This window comes from Pagrus pagrus (assembly GCF_965226575.1).
Source record: "Pagrus pagrus genome assembly, chromosome: 8".
Taxonomy (NCBI): Eukaryota; Metazoa; Chordata; class Actinopteri; order Spariformes; family Sparidae; genus Pagrus; species Pagrus pagrus.
This window is the reverse complement of record NC_140192.1, coordinates 21,726,594-21,742,178: the sequence shown is the minus strand read 5'-3', so window position 1 is coordinate 21,742,178 and position 15,585 is coordinate 21,726,594. Positions and strand designations below refer to the sequence as shown.

At 39.0% G+C, this 15,585-nt stretch overlaps 1 protein-coding gene across 1 annotated transcript; it reads left to right on the top strand.

The window, feature by feature from the left end:
• The first annotated feature begins 6,456 nt into the window (after nt 1-6,456).
• On the top strand, nt 6,457-15,562 carry poc5 (POC5 centriolar protein homolog (Chlamydomonas)). The gene is made up of 13 exons (XM_084360813.1): nt 6,457-6,557; nt 7,092-7,175; nt 7,736-7,889; nt 8,581-8,685; nt 8,843-9,042; nt 10,250-10,426; nt 10,695-10,799; nt 11,724-11,903; nt 12,335-12,515; nt 13,895-14,028; nt 14,322-14,423; nt 14,627-14,797; nt 14,923-15,562. Exons 2-13 carry the CDS (start codon nt 7,092-7,094, stop codon nt 15,055-15,057), a joined length of 1,728 nt encoding a protein of 575 aa, XP_084216939.1. The 5' UTR covers nt 6,457-6,557; the 3' UTR covers nt 15,058-15,562.
• Nucleotides 15,563-15,585: the final 23 nt, after the last annotated feature.

Below are 15,585 nucleotides of genomic sequence, written 5' to 3'. Positions count from 1 at the left end.
ATACGATAAGAGAAAAAACCTACATTAGAGTAAAGTATAGACACTATAGGCCATTATAAACAATATCACCACCTAAAGCACTCTATAAATCATCATGGGGAATGCAAATGGGTTTAGTTCACCATTAGTTTTATTGTTGGAGGCATGTTTTATAGGGACTTAGAATCTCATACACTGCCTGAACACATATACGTATACCCACAAACATACCCACAGCCAACATTTATTAGCACGTTTTTTATACTAGAGCAATAAAAATGAAGATTGTACTCACACTGACTTCAAGCATCCATCCACCACTGCCTTATATTGACTGCAAACATTTGATTTCAGGTTTGTTTCACTCAGAGCTAAGCAAGGTGTCAAATTAAGATAAATCATAATTGAAGAAAGATCCAAATACTACAAACAGAAGAAAAAAAATAATAGAAAAACATAACCTGGAAATAATAATGTCGTATCCAACTGTGTAGTCACATAGCTTGGCTTTATTGTGTGAAAAATATTTTCAGCTCGTGAATATATCAGTCACCAAGCGGCTTATACTGCGAACCTCGCCTGTCATTCACAACTGGATAAATAGTCTCCATGAAAGATAAACCTTGTTTCACAAGTGGTTGGCCACATATGACACCTCACTCTACATCACCAGCAACTGAGGGCCAAGTAACTCCTACAAGAAGATTCCAAAGATAATCCAGACACTCAAAAATAGAAAATATCAAGAAACAAGGAAGGAAATATTAAACAGCCTTTATTGTCATGCTAAATCACTAAATGGGCAATCACTAAAAAAAGCAAACCTATCGACCATTAGATCTTCATCAGGGCTCCAAACAAACAACACCATCAAAGTTCTCACTCTCAACTTTGATGATGATGTTTCAAAAATGGCAGAAGGGTTTCATACCATTGACCTTACATCATACCAGGCCACAGGTGAATTTGTTGGTATAATGACTCAACCTGTACATGTGCAATATTCAGAACTGGTGCACCACTTCTGGAAATCATCAGAATTCATAAAACCACATTCACATAATTTATATTCATAACTCTCATTTTACTTAATAAATCCTGCACCGAGACTGCACCGGCATTTACATCAGTCTTCAATATATCTGTTTACAGCTTGTGACTCACACTTATGGCTCTGGTATTATGCTTACAGAATTATTTCTGCTCATGTATAGTATTTTGTTTTTCATTTACACTGCACTGAGTTTAATTTGACAACAGCCTTTGCAGTAAGCGAGCCCTTGATTTTCAGATACAGTTTTAACGCTTTCATTCTTTCTATGCCCACAAATAATGACCGCAGAGGGAGTAATACTATCGACGAACGCCACACAAAGATTATACAATCCTGTTACAATAATTGCATAACCTAACATGAGCTCTTAGAGATAAGTAGGCTCTTTAGATGAAGTGTGAGACAGTGACTGCCTGTGTGCCTGCTATGTCAGATCCTAACGCCTCTGAAACCTGCGAGTGGTTCCTAGAGAAAGTGAGGGAGGGAGAAAAGAGAGATGACGGACTGATGCAAGCACAGGGACATACAGCCTTTCAGTATTCACATCATTAAAGCCTGCAAACTATACAAGCACTAGCAGTGAGACATGGTCTACTGCAGAAATTACTACCAGCAAGCTCTTTGATGTATGACACCCTGTCCACCTGATTCCTCATTCTCATTTTAAGAAAAACTCAATCTCAATGGCTCCATGTTAAAATACTTAATATGTAGGAAATATGCAGTGAATCATGCAGCCTGGTTGTGCATTTGCTTACTGAGTTTAAACACCAAGACATGGCTTTGACACTGGTTGTGCATCATATTCACCACAAAGAATATTGAATAGGATTGTAAATGATGTATACAGTGTCCACAAAGAAACACACAACACAAAAGCGTGCAAGGGCACACAAACACACGCTAACAAAAGGAAAGGCATCTATCTTTATCCTCTGAATTTGATGATTCACAGAAGCAGTGACCTAAGGCTTGGGACACTCTGCTTTTGATTCAAAATTGGGAGACAAACCACCCTCAAGCCATAAGACTCCATTTACTACTGCTGGAGAGCTGAGGAGCACTTAGCTTAATGTACGGGACAGTAGAATGACCCTCACACACACACACACACACACACGCACACACACACACAAACAGAGAGAAGGAGAGAGTCCACTGTGCATGCCAACGATTTTGCTCTCATTTTTGCACACAAGCAAAAAAGATGCACGTAATTTCAGTCTTTTTATTGCAGTGAAAATACAATAAATATTATATTGACATTCACCACAGCTTCCAGGTTGGATACTGAAATGTACAGTATGTATAAAAAATACCTGTCAAGATAATAAAAATCCATACCACATTCAGCAACTCTTCTCACCCTTCTATGCCCTACTGGGTATTCCTCCCATCAGTATGTGTTGTGATACGTACAACAGAATACTAAGAACATACAGCATTGTATTTTCACCATACATATAATGTAAGTATTGTGCTTTTTTCACACAGATTTAAAGGTATACTACGCAGGAATTGCGGTTTCAGTTTCTGAACACAACGATCAAACTTGTCCCCTCCTTCTCGGCTCAGTACCAGAAGTGCACACCCCTGCCTCTGAACCATTGCAGCACTGAATTTACAGTTACAAGCATAATGTACAATTTTGCAAAAATACTATTAGCCCTGAGTCTCTGTCAATCAACTTATTACGTTGGTTTGGGCCTGCCTGGGAATATTAACTTTGTTGTAATGGAGAAACCAATACTTTAGCAAGCTAACTAAGCTAGCCGCTGAAACTCCATATCACTCTTCATTCCCATCCTCTCTGTCCATGCTGGCCAGTGGATAAAAGCCAACCCCAGTTTTATTCAGTGCTATGTCTACTATTTTTGTAGCTTCTTCTTGGATTCACGCTGCTAACGGTGGTGGCTTCACCCACTGCCCAGAGGTTGCAGCCCAGAAACCTCAAGACCACAGCAAATAGGGCAGGAATAAGCAAAAAGAAAAAACAGGCTTTTGCAGGAGTCTATATATATATATTTTTTTAAGAGAATCCAACTCAGTACACCTTTAACCGACTTATACTAACAGGATTTATACAGTTTTGTATAATGAATGGGCCAGTTGGAGTATAAGTTTGTGGCTGTTATCTACCAAATACAAAACAATTGCACTTGTGTTACATGCAGTCATGCAATGTTTACATTCACATACAAATGTAACATATTGATTTCCTTTTTTATATGAAGCTTACTACCCTGAGATCTAAAATGGATGTTATACCTGCAATGCCAGCTTTCCTCAGGAAATGACTCGAGAGGTGGAGGTAGACTGGAACAACTGTCTGCTGCTTATCGTCATCCAGATTAAAACAAACTGATGCGGACACTGACGGTAATTGTTTTTGCCTCATGGAGATAGAAGCTGAGGCTAACTGATTTAGTTTCCATCTCCTCTCTCAGCCTCCACTGTTCATCAGCACTCATATGGCTAACCATTGTATGCTGAAGTCAGCAGATATCACACTTTATGGATATGTTACATAACAACGACAGAAATTATGCAGCATTTTTGTCTGCTACCTAGCTGTTAATACTATCTCATCTGACTGTGAACAATGTGGCCATGCTGCATTTACAAGTGCTGCCATTGGGTACCCAAGAATTCTGAAAGCAAAACAAAAGGACACTGGTGTCACTGATAGAGAGATGTGATGGATTAGAGTGGCCCAAGGGGGAAGTCCCGGTCCATCAAAATGTAATGAAAACTAATTTGAAAACAGCAGGCTGCTATGAATAACTCTAAGATGAGTTCTGGCAACATTGCATTCAGTGAGAGGTCATCATTGTCTCATGTGAGAGAAAAATGGGTTGATAACATTACGATTGATGATAGCGCATTAGTTGTTGTCTTCAGGAGTTATGGCTGTCTGTAAATACGTCTGACTAAAAATCGATCAAGGACAGAAACAATTTTACACCACGTTTGTAATCTTGTTGCACAATTGGAATGCAAAAGATTAACAACACATACACAAAATAATAGAGTGGGAATTATAACATTTTGGGAAATCTGTTAAAACTAAAACACAGTGTGAAAAATGTAAAAGCTGTAAGAAAAAGTTCCTTAAACAAAGTCAACCTGTATAAGCACAGAACATTATTTCCTAATTTCTGTTCTGTCTAGCATTACAAGGTCCTGAATAGCCTAACGTACCTGAGCTAAAATACCAGGAGGGGAAAGTCAAATGGATTGTGATTATTGTCCTGGAACAGATTGAACAGGCTATGAGAGAAGAATGTGAGCTGAATCCCATTTCAACACACAGGCGGAGGTGCATTTCTTTAGCTGAAAGGAAGGTGAAATTTACAAAGGGGATCTAAAGAAGGGTTTGAGGCAGTAATACTGGCCTTAATCCAACCACTATCAACAGTAGCTTATTACCTTTGTCTGCAACAAAAGGAAAACATTATACAGAGTGGGTACCGAATAGAGGTCTGTCTCTATCATCTGTCTATATCTTAAACTAATTTAAATTCAGTTTATTATTTTACTCATGTGGGTCAAAAGACTGGTGTGATAGCTGATCAAGACACCAGTCTTTTGACCCACATGAGTAAAATAATATAATAAATACATTCAAAGGACTGTATCGATACAGTCCTTTGAATGTAATTGATTTGTATTAATTAAGAGAATATGGATTTTTATGATGGATAGTAATTCAATTTAATGTAACATCATTTAACCCAACATGGGGCAAACAACAGGATGCAATTAATAGTGCAAACAGTCATTAAAAACAAACAGAATCATTTATCATGTACCACAAAAGAAAATACTGGGCACTATACCAGATTAACAGTTGGCTATTATGTGCTGCCAGTGAGACAGATACAGTGCATATGCCCTTCAACAAAGAATACACAGTTGACAATGACTAAACAGTCCTTGTTATAATGGCTTAACAAAAGCAGACAAGCAGTTTAACATGGATGGCACAAAAAAAGAGCAAAGAAAGTAACAAGCCAAGTTGGGATGACAAAAATTGCCCTAAAAGAGAGCACTGTGATGAACACATCACCAAAAACCTTTCAAAACATGTGAATCATCTGCTCTAAAATGGAAGTAAGTAATCTGTGGGAGCCACGGCTTGCTGTCATTCAACAGGAAACCTCCATTCCCCACAGAGCAGCAAGGATTATCCTCTGTGCTTCACCAATTCTGGTTCAAATTCACAGCCTGCATCAACTGTCAAGACATGTAATCATAAAAATGTGTGTGCTGAGTGTTGTCTGTGCCAGGCTTTGCTTGCACTGTGAGTAATCTTGCTGTTTATTTATAATAGATATCTGATATGAAATGTATCGGACTGAATCTTTGCTTCTTGACTGTCAGCTGTCAAACTGCTGTTTTAGAGAAGATTGTTGCACTGTCACCAATGTCACAACTATGCATTCCCTCTTTTCAAAGTCAGCCTGCAGGTCTTTTGACAATGCTGACGGGACACCTTCGGACAGTGAAGCACTCTCAGCGCTCAGCCAGGTGGTGAGGAGGCTCCAGTCCAACAGCACTGCTTGCAGCTCTGCCACGGCTGAGAGGGACCATATGTCTCTTCTCTCTGGAGTCTGTCCCAGCCCAGGACTGCCAAGCCGTTAGGCCTATCCCACATATGTGTCTTAATACTGTTAAGCACCAGGTCTTCTGGGGGTTAAGACACTGCTGTAATTCAGTTTGTTTTGCCTAAGTGAAGAACAGAAATGGCCAAAGGGAGGTTCACAGGGTGGTGGTATTCACCAATGACTTACACATTTCTTAGACAGGTAAGTTGGCTTTATTGTGACAGTTTTAATCAACTAATCTCTATGCAGCGTGTCAGACTACAGTACACAGTTTGTTTTTTAAATGGGCACAACTGCCAACTGAAGAATTGTCTGACATTTGTTTGTCAACAGTTTTTTTTTTGTTTGTTCGTTTGTTTATTCCTTGGGATTAACAACCCATGAACTGAACTTGTTGTTGAACAGTTTACACTTTTATACATTGATATGTAAATCCAGCACATTTCAAGCAACAAGTCGGAATGTGTAAATTAAAGTGAATTTGAGAGTATATCTGTGTGGACAGTGGCATGTGTGCTCAGTCAACTCTACCAGCAATAATAGCTACAAGTCCTCCAAATATGACTGCTAGACCCTTCAAATTGCCCAATACACTGTGCTGCCACAGGCTGTCAGAATAAATGTAAACAAAATGAGCTGTACAGTCAAAATTAACACCAGAAAAAGCGGTAGAGGAGCTTTGATTTGTGCTGTTGTGGTCCTAGCTGCTGAGCTCCGCGTTGTTCCGCTTAACGTTACCACGGAAACACTGTAACCAATCGAAAACGATTTTGCAGGGTGTCGTGAAAACAGTAGCCAATCAGAGAGTCTGTTGTTTTAGGGTCGGTTCGTTTGAAACGGCAGAGCAAGCATTTTCAAACTGACGGAAAACTACCACGGAGAAGTGGGGTAGCCTGCACAGAAATTTAATAAAACAGGTAAAAATTTCCGTGAACACCCTTAACCCACATATATTGTCCGTGTAACGCTAGCTATGCTATCTCAATGTTTGAGTTTTCTCCTTGAGACGGTAAAACACAACTAACGTACTTACTTCACAGAGTTGTAACGTTATGTTTTGCAGCCAAAAAGGGAGCGTGTGTCCGTGTCCAACTACAAAACTCTTTATGATAACGTTAGCTATTATACATCAGTTTGCCAGAAGCCGTGGCAACTTCCTTTAACTATTTTAAAAATGCTGTATGTTGTGTTTAGCTAACATAGGTGCGAATTTAACGTTACATTTCGCTTATCAAAAAACAAAGTCAAATATGTTGTAAAATGTAGCTAGCACCCAGCTACAGTTTGCATTTTTTGTGACGTTTCATTAACAAATAGGTTTTTAATTATGATTATGACCACTTTCATATAGCTTTTCCTTTATATTATATGTTCTACAACTAGTTAAGTCCCGCATGTACATGTCATGTTGATTGTGTTTCATCATTCCAACAATGTATATTTTTGTCTAGATGTCCTCAGACGAAGAGGAACCGACCAGTCCTGTTCTGCCCAGGGACTCTGATCGAGGCAGCTCAGTCTCCTCTGAGCTCCAGGTGATTATACAAAAACACAGTCACAATTTATGTGCCCTTATGTACTTGTCAAATCACTCACACCTAGGGACACTGACTTGTGTCGAGTTGAAATTGAATCGAAAATTGAATATATGTCAGAAAAATATTAGCTTATGTTTTACATAGCGTCCCACAATTTGAAATCAGGGTTGTAAATCCATGAGCAAGTATTTTATGAATAGTAAGTCAATTGAGGTTGAAAGCTAGAAGTACTTTTGACAGATTGAGTGGTCATTTACAACAGACATTTTGAATTGCAACTTTTACATTCACCATAGGTTTTGCTCCCTCTAACTGATTTAAAATGAAAAATATTGTTGAACTGGGAACTTGTTAAAATATCTATTTAATTGCTTGTGCTGCCTACCTTAATTGACTCTCTGTAAAGCTGTATATAACAGCGTATTTGCTTCCCGCGACCATGACTATGAAAATAAGATACAGCTTGTAAAAAAGAAAAAAAAACAGAATTTTCCTGAGATAAATAACAATAGATAATTCAGCCCACTGTTCATTTTCTACTGTTTATGGATCAACAGGATGAGTATGAGGAGCTTCTCCGCTATGCTGTGGTCACCCCTAAGCTTGAGACACTCACCAGCGCACACTTGAAGCATCTGAGCACCTCATATCTGTCTGCAGATGGTCGGACTTCGCAGAAAAAAGATGACATCGAATCACAGCGCACAGCAGGTATCTTGGTTCAGGTTCCTCTTGTATGCAGGACACATTCATACACACACACTTCACTAAGCCTTTCTGACAGAAACACAACTTGAGCCCTTCCAGACACTGCCCCCATCAAATGATCAGCTGTCAAAAAGGATTTGGGATAACAACATGGAAAAATGGAGTGTGTTTTTATCAGTCTCATATTTTCAGCTTGTAAACCAGTCTAGTCAAGATGCATATGATATCAGCCTGTCAGATTGTACCCCCTCTCTCTTTCCCCTACGATACCCACATCTTAAACAGTCCATCAGTCTCCCCCCAGCTCCAGCTGCAGCTCTCATTGGAGGTTTAGTGTTTTAACTGTCATGGAGTAGTGCACAGGGATGTAGAAAGCAGACGGCCAACTGGTAATGATCTCCTGGCACTCTGCCCGTACTGCTCTTTAGAGTGCAGGCTTTCTCTTCCCCATGCAGGATTTAATTAAGATATTGACATAAATGCATTCCTGGACGAGGAGCCATGCTCTTCTTATTCAGCATTCTCACCATCACATTTTCTGTTCTTAACCTGTCTTTTGTTTTCTGACTTTTACTTGTACCTTTAATTGTATGCACTTATTCCAGGTCAAAATCTATTTAGGCAGCATTCCCTCTTTTCTGTTTTTCATTGTGCCTTTCTCTCTCCTTTCCTCGTCTCCACTGTCTTCTATCAGATACTGCCACTGAAGCTAAAGATGGGAGGCATTCTAGCAGGAGCTTTAGATCACAGGCCTCCCCCTTGATTGTTGAGCCATCCACACACTCAAGAGCCTCTCATGGTAAATTGAATTAAACAAAGAAACAAATAATTCAGTCATGTATATACAATTGTATATTAATGTATGTGTAATATAATAATGCTGAGATATACTGAGCTCAATTGCAATTTTGTCTAATTTCCCAGTCTGTCTGTGATTCTTTATATTTTCCTTAAAGCTGAGGAGATGGCAGGTCGGTCGTATAGCAGGGCGTCAGTACTCTCACACATACTCTCAGACAGGTTACACACGACACCTGAGAGGTCTAGGTCAAACAGCCCAGATCCTCTTGAGTCTGCTGTGACAGAGATGTTTATCTCAGAGGAGAACATAAGCAAGATGGAGAACATTCTGGACACATGGAGCAACAACCTGACGGTAAGTCTGCTTACTCATGCTTTCCTTCCACAATCAATCAATTTAATGACTCTTATATGCTGAGAGCTGACCATAGATACTGTTGTTAGGCTATAAATAGGGCTCTGTATAATAACTACTTTAAATGCAATAATAAAATAGCAGTGTTGTTTTTTGTGCCTATGCAGTTTACAGCAAAATGAGCCCAAGCTGGCAGGTTTATTCTTGATAAATAGAAAAGATGAAACTGCTCATTTACTGTGAAACACGAGAAGACAGATTACGCTTTTCTATCATTCAAATTTTAATGTTCCTATGCTTTATTTACAAAACCAAAAATAGTGTGTGGTGGAAAAAGCTAAAATGTGGTCGACAAAAATACTTTTTTCAGCTTATGTTTATGTCGCTGACACTCCACATTTCAGACCAGAAGTTAAAGAAATGCGTGAGATAATGAGACACACTGAAATGGATTAAATGCAAGAAATACTGAGGACAGTGTTCTCTATATAGCAGATGGTGAGAAAGATGTAAGAGATTTATAAAGTATATGTAACGTTTTGGAGTCTCAGGAAGGCTCATTGAATAGGATGACAGCTCCACTCTCCATGGCAAAAGTGACCTTTTAATTGTGTCTCTGATTTTGGAAGAGGTCAGTGCCTCGACGTGAGTGTCCTTCCTGCCCTTTTCTTGCAATGGGCTACAGCTCATTCATAGAGAGCAGATGACAACCAATCACCTGCTAAGCAGTGCTGATAAAAGACTAGAACTTGACCAAGGAAAAGGCAGTGAAGAACCATGAATTGTAGTAAAGGATATTGAGGCTCTTTCATTTTTCTTGATTGTCGTTGCAGGAAGAAAGTGGATGCTGGTTATGTTTGACCCTTTAGAAAGCCAAGTTTACCCTGTACTTCCGCATTACAGTGTTTTGGAGGCTGCATGTGGTTCTAGACCTCTAAATCCTTGAGAGGTATAGCTCTGTAAAATATGACTGCATATCAGAACTGGAAATCAAATCATACGCCAAGATTTTTTAGATGTCTGTCGAAATTATTCAGAAAAAATAAGACTAGAAATGAAATCTGTCAGGTTTCTATATTTCACCATTGCTGTCAGTGAGAAAACCTCCGGCACATCTGTTTTATCTAATTTTAAAATAACAAGACATATTTACTGAAGTAGTGTAATGAACATAATGTGACTGTCCCACCCTCTATTCCCTAATTAGGCAAATGTACTGAATGAGCTCAGGAAGTGGAAGCTGGCGTTCAAGGAACAACACAAGCTGGAGATGAGGAAAGAGAGGGAGAGATATGCAGCCCAGACAGCTGGCCTGAAGTCAGAGCTAGACAGCCTGAAGGGACTGCTACAAACCTACGAGACATCCAACCAGAGAAAAGATGAGGTGACCACTTGTGTAATTTTTATTTTTATTATTTTTTTTTTTACTATCGATTTAGCTTCAGACTGAGATTTAATTTCCATTGTTTTAAAGTTTTAGTGTAGGACTGAGTGGGCTTAATCCGTGTCTAAGGTATCAGCCCCATGTCTCTATCTTTTTGCACATTCTGTCTCTCACACTTAAGTACATTTATTACTTGAAAGAAAAACATGGAACACTTTTGTCTGCTTTTTAGACTGACAAGCTTATTGTGTGATGTGTCCTCCCGCAGGTGATTGTAAACTTGAGCCAGGTGTTGGACAGACAAAAAGAGAAGCTGGAAAAGATGAAGGCCTTCACCAACTGGAGACTTAAACACACTGAGGCTAAAGAAGAGGTAAACTGATAACAATGTGTTCTCACAGGTTGAAACCCTATTTGTGGTGATATTTAGAGGGGATAGCCCTCCCACTTTATGCCACCGGCCAGCAGTCATGGTCCTGGAAACACCCACTGTAGAAGGAACTACAACAGAAACAGTTTTGAGTACTTTGCCAGGTTTGTATGCCACGTCACAACTGTCCAAGATGCAGTCACGAAACTGTACAGGTGTGTTGTTGAGATAAAAATGAAGGCAGAGTTCAAAGATTGGTGTAGCCTGACCCCTGAGTATTGAGTACTGATGTAATAATATAGTATGACTACTGAGAAGTCATGAGTCATTATTAGCCATCATAAAGCACAGGGTTGTACAACAAAATGTTAATTGTCACCCCTTTATATGCTACTCACAAAATCAAATTATATAAATTAACAAATCAAAAATAAATCATGAAATTAAAATTGTTATCTTACAATCATGTTTGAATTATCAGTTCACCAATTACTTCTCTGGCTGTGATCTGCGTTTTTGTCAGTTTCAATCACATAATATAATTTATATTTTTCCTTTTTTTTTTATTTACGTATTTGTATTCTTTGAGAAAATGATGTAAAATTAGTGGTTGTGAATGTATCACAACATTGCTAAATTATTGTTAGTGAAATTTAATTGTTAATGCAAATGATGAGTCACTGTATGAGTTACCGACCGATACAACACTATGTCTCTGCGCACTGAACATACATATGCCACATATTTACACACAAATCTCCTCCTACAAAATTTGCATTCATGAAATCCATTTTTATATATTTCTTTTAAAATGGAAAATTTTGTGGAGGAATCCAATTTTTGTCTGTACTGTACCTGCACAAGAATGAATTATGGGTGTAATTATTTCCTTGTGAATATTTTCATGGTCTCTTGGTTTTCTGCCAGGCTCTTGCTGCTCAAGCAGCACGGCAGCACTACAATTTGCAACTGAAGAAGAAGGTGTGGTTAGGCTGGCACTCTCTGATCCAGAAACACTGGAAGGTCAAGGTGGAGCGAGCTTGCCGTGCAAGGGCTGAAGAGGTCTGCACCCGCCTGTCTGCAGAGTATGAGGCCAAGTTGGCAGAGGTAAACAAACAAAGGACCTGCATATGAAACAGTGTGTGATGGTGATGCTGCATTGCTGAATTCATACTTGACTCTACCTCTTTGAGGTATTTTACCACAGGAACCACAGCACTTGATAGTTAGTAAAATACATAGTACATTTACAGAGCTGAGTCATGTGAAATGGACCCAAAGCACCAGTGGTTGCATCATTTATTAGTGTCTTACATATGTGCATGTATTTTTCAAAGGCCTCTTGAACATTTCAGTAAATAACAGTCAGACAAAACTTGTGTAATAGATTGCAGTGAAGTCGACATGAAGCAAGTACAGTATGTAAATAGACAGGAGTGTAGTAGGAAATGACAAAGAAATAAAACGGATTGAAACATCTGTTGTACGTATTAGATAAACTGATAAATGACTGATTCCTTCTGTGTCTGTCTCTGCAGCACTGTGAGACTGTAGAGAGGTCCCAGGCAGAGATTCAGAGACTACGACTAGAGCGAGAACGCTATGAGGAATCAATGAAAAAAGCCTTCATGAGGGGCGTGTGTGCTCTCAACATGGAGGCTCTCACCATGTTTCACACCACAGAAGGACAACCAGAGGAACCTCCAGAACATCAGCATGGTCTGTAATAGAATGTCCATACACCTATCGTTACAGAATATCCATATTTCTAAACAACCACCTAATTAAAACTACATAAATAGTTCCCTGTTCTTGACAACAAACCATAAAGGTTAGCCTTGCTTCTGTGCTATATTGATTCAACGCGGCTATCAAGACAGAAACACCATTTCTCCAATAAAGTGCAGCCATGTGTATTGATAGCAGCACAGAGATTTATGAATGAGTGAAGTGGACGGGGTCATTGTTCTTTTCTTTAAGTAATTCACTGGCTCATCTGTGGATGGATTGATGAGTCAGTGGATATGCCAAGTGCTGACTAAAGGGTACTCTGAGCAGGTTATAACCTTGATGTTGCACTGAAAGATAGACTGAAAAAGTTTCATTGAATCATGAAATGTCTGTTATTTTAGTTGTCTGTTTATGTTGTGAAGAGCTGGTTAAGGGCTTGGCACAATGAAGTATATTTGAGTAGACAATAGAACTATAATACACTTGGGACCAGTCACCACCCAATGGCACCATAGCCAACAGGAGATGTAACTCTGCTTTAGTTCATTGACCACTTGCATGACAGTACAATGGCACTAATAAGCCTAGTATTTGCCCAAAAAAGCTCAATTATCACCACAGAGTCTCATTGACACCAGCCACAATAGAACCAGGGTTTCATTGCCGTTAATACTGAATTCACACCTTGCCAGTAGTCAGTCATTATCTATTGTTTGGTCTGCAATTTTTGGTGAGGACACAGCTGCTGAAGCTCGATCTCATTGTTTTATGCTGTAAAACTCAACTGTACCATGGTCTTCTGCTCATCCATTTGCTTTTAGGTATTATGAGTCTTCCAACCTGAAATGTATTCCATTATGTTACTGTCAAACTGGGCTTTTAATTGCATCCTCTTTTCCGTTACTTTGAAGAGTTGATTTTTTTCTTCATTGTCCCTCATTATTAAGGCCAATGAGACTATCACAAAATAAGTTACAAAGTGATTTTCAGCCTTTTTAAGTGTACATACTTGATAGGAGTATGCATAATAAATGATCAGCCACTTTTTAATTTGCCAAAGCTGGGGAGAGTAGTTTGCAAAGACTTCTTTGTCAAATATAAAGTTTAAGAATTGAGAGGGAAAAGGTACATTGGGAATTATTTGTTATCATTTTACGAGCTAAAAAGTGTCATTGTTCAAATAAAAGGAAATATCAGATGGGTAGGTTTTCCATTCACTGGGTACTGGTCATCACCGGTGTCCATTTCCTACTCAGCTGATGAGGAGTATTTCATTTTATAAATTACAGCATTCAGCTTTAAAATTTTGTGATTGATCTATAACAATCTTAAGTCTGAGTAAATGAATATGTTTTTTCTTTCTATAGATATTCTGCCTCCCCAAGATGAGCCTGGCTCTGCTACACTGACTCATCTTCAACCATATCCCATTTCTTCTACACGGTTCAGTCCAGTCCACTTTGACCGCCTGGACCCTTCCCATAGCGAAGTAGAGGATATGGTGAGAAACTGAGTTTTTAATAAAAATCATACATTTATTAAAACACGATGGTTCTTCAGTGCCATAGTTTATTTTCATCTCAAATCTGTAAATTGGATCAACCAAAGCTTTTTCTTTAATTGACAATCTGTTATTTGTTACTAATTCTGGCTTCATACTCAACTGTTCTTATGTCGATGCTACTAAAAGAGTGTTCTGTTCTGCTAAATGTTCAGTTCTGTCTGTTTTCATTTGCCGCTCTATGACTCACTTCCTCTAAATGCCACTCCTGATCCTGATTCCCCTTTCATTAGGTAGGCTCTGGAGCCCCTATGTCCAGGGCAGAAGTACACCCTCCAACTACAGTGGTTCACGGCTCACATCCACTTGGGGGCACTGCAAGTTCCCACAAACAGGTTAGCATTAGACACAATGTTCTATTGAGGGGCTTACAAGTAATGATGCCTTTACAACAGCTATACATATCAATGATTGTAATTATATCGTTGAATAAATGGTTATGAAATTGTTGACCAACAACACCAAAAGGCTGAAGTTTAGTTACAAATAATTTATCACATGTACAGTATATATAATGCAGTAATGTTTGTTGTTTCAGGTCAGTGGTCGAGTCGTCACAGCCAGTCAACAAAAACCCTCAAAGACTGTAACAGCTCGTATCACTGCGCGTACTGACATTGCTAAGATTGCACGCAGTAACCTCCAGGTGATGGGTGTGGCTCCACCCATGAGCTCTGTGGTAGTTGAACGCCATCATCCAGTTACACAGGTATGGGACACTCTGCATCAATACTTTTACTCTGAGGTGCTGCTATTTATGTGTTATTATGTGTATTCCCATAGTTGTAATGCTGAGAAATAAAATTGTATTTTCTGTTTCTGGCATTCTTTCAGCTCACTGTCGGTCAGGCCACAGCTGCAAAGTTTCCTCACTCCTCCCAACAGGGCCGCAGCTCCTCAAGAGGCAGAAGCTCCTCCAAAACACACACCAGCACATGCCATGTCCATTCCATCAAAGTAGTTGACTGACCACATGCACAGAAAGTGTTGCTCACCTAGTCTAGATTTTAAATTTAACACATCCTATGCAACAGTCCTAGAAATAGTTATCTTGGCAGTAGTTTCAAGTCCATTTTATTTGGATGTCCTGGAATGAATTTGCCCTTGCTAACTAGGTTTGAAGTGAACATTTATTTTGCCATTTTCAGCTTCTTTTACCCATGTAAAAGACAAATTCCTGGCCAATAGGATTTTCTCAGGGAAGGATTAGATAGACATAGGTGTTTAGGACAGCACATGTAAATGTTTTTAATTATTAACAGTCGGATATTGACTTTGATTTCTATGAAAAGTTGTACTTTAAATTATGCACACGTGAGACTGTACTGAAATGTGTAAAATTACATATTTTAGATATTTGTGTTATTAAGGCTTTCAATTGAGGGAGACCATCCACTTTACTAAACCAAAGCCTTATGTTACAGATCTGAGGCATGATTTAATTTTGAAAATAAATTATTTTACTGCTAACATTCTTAGTTGTTCAAAATGATGTAG

Coding starts and splice junctions, on each gene's coding strand:
- poc5 (XM_084360813.1), top strand. CDS start 7,092: ATGTCCTCAGACGAAGAGGAACCGACCAGTCCTGTTCTGCCCAGGGAC. Junction 12,516..13,894: donor ACCTCCAGAACATCAGCATG/GTCTGTAATAGA, acceptor TTCTTTCTATAG/ATATTCTGCCTCCCCAAGAT. Junction 14,029..14,321: donor ATAGCGAAGTAGAGGATATG/GTGAGAAACTGA, acceptor CCCTTTCATTAG/GTAGGCTCTGGAGCCCCTAT.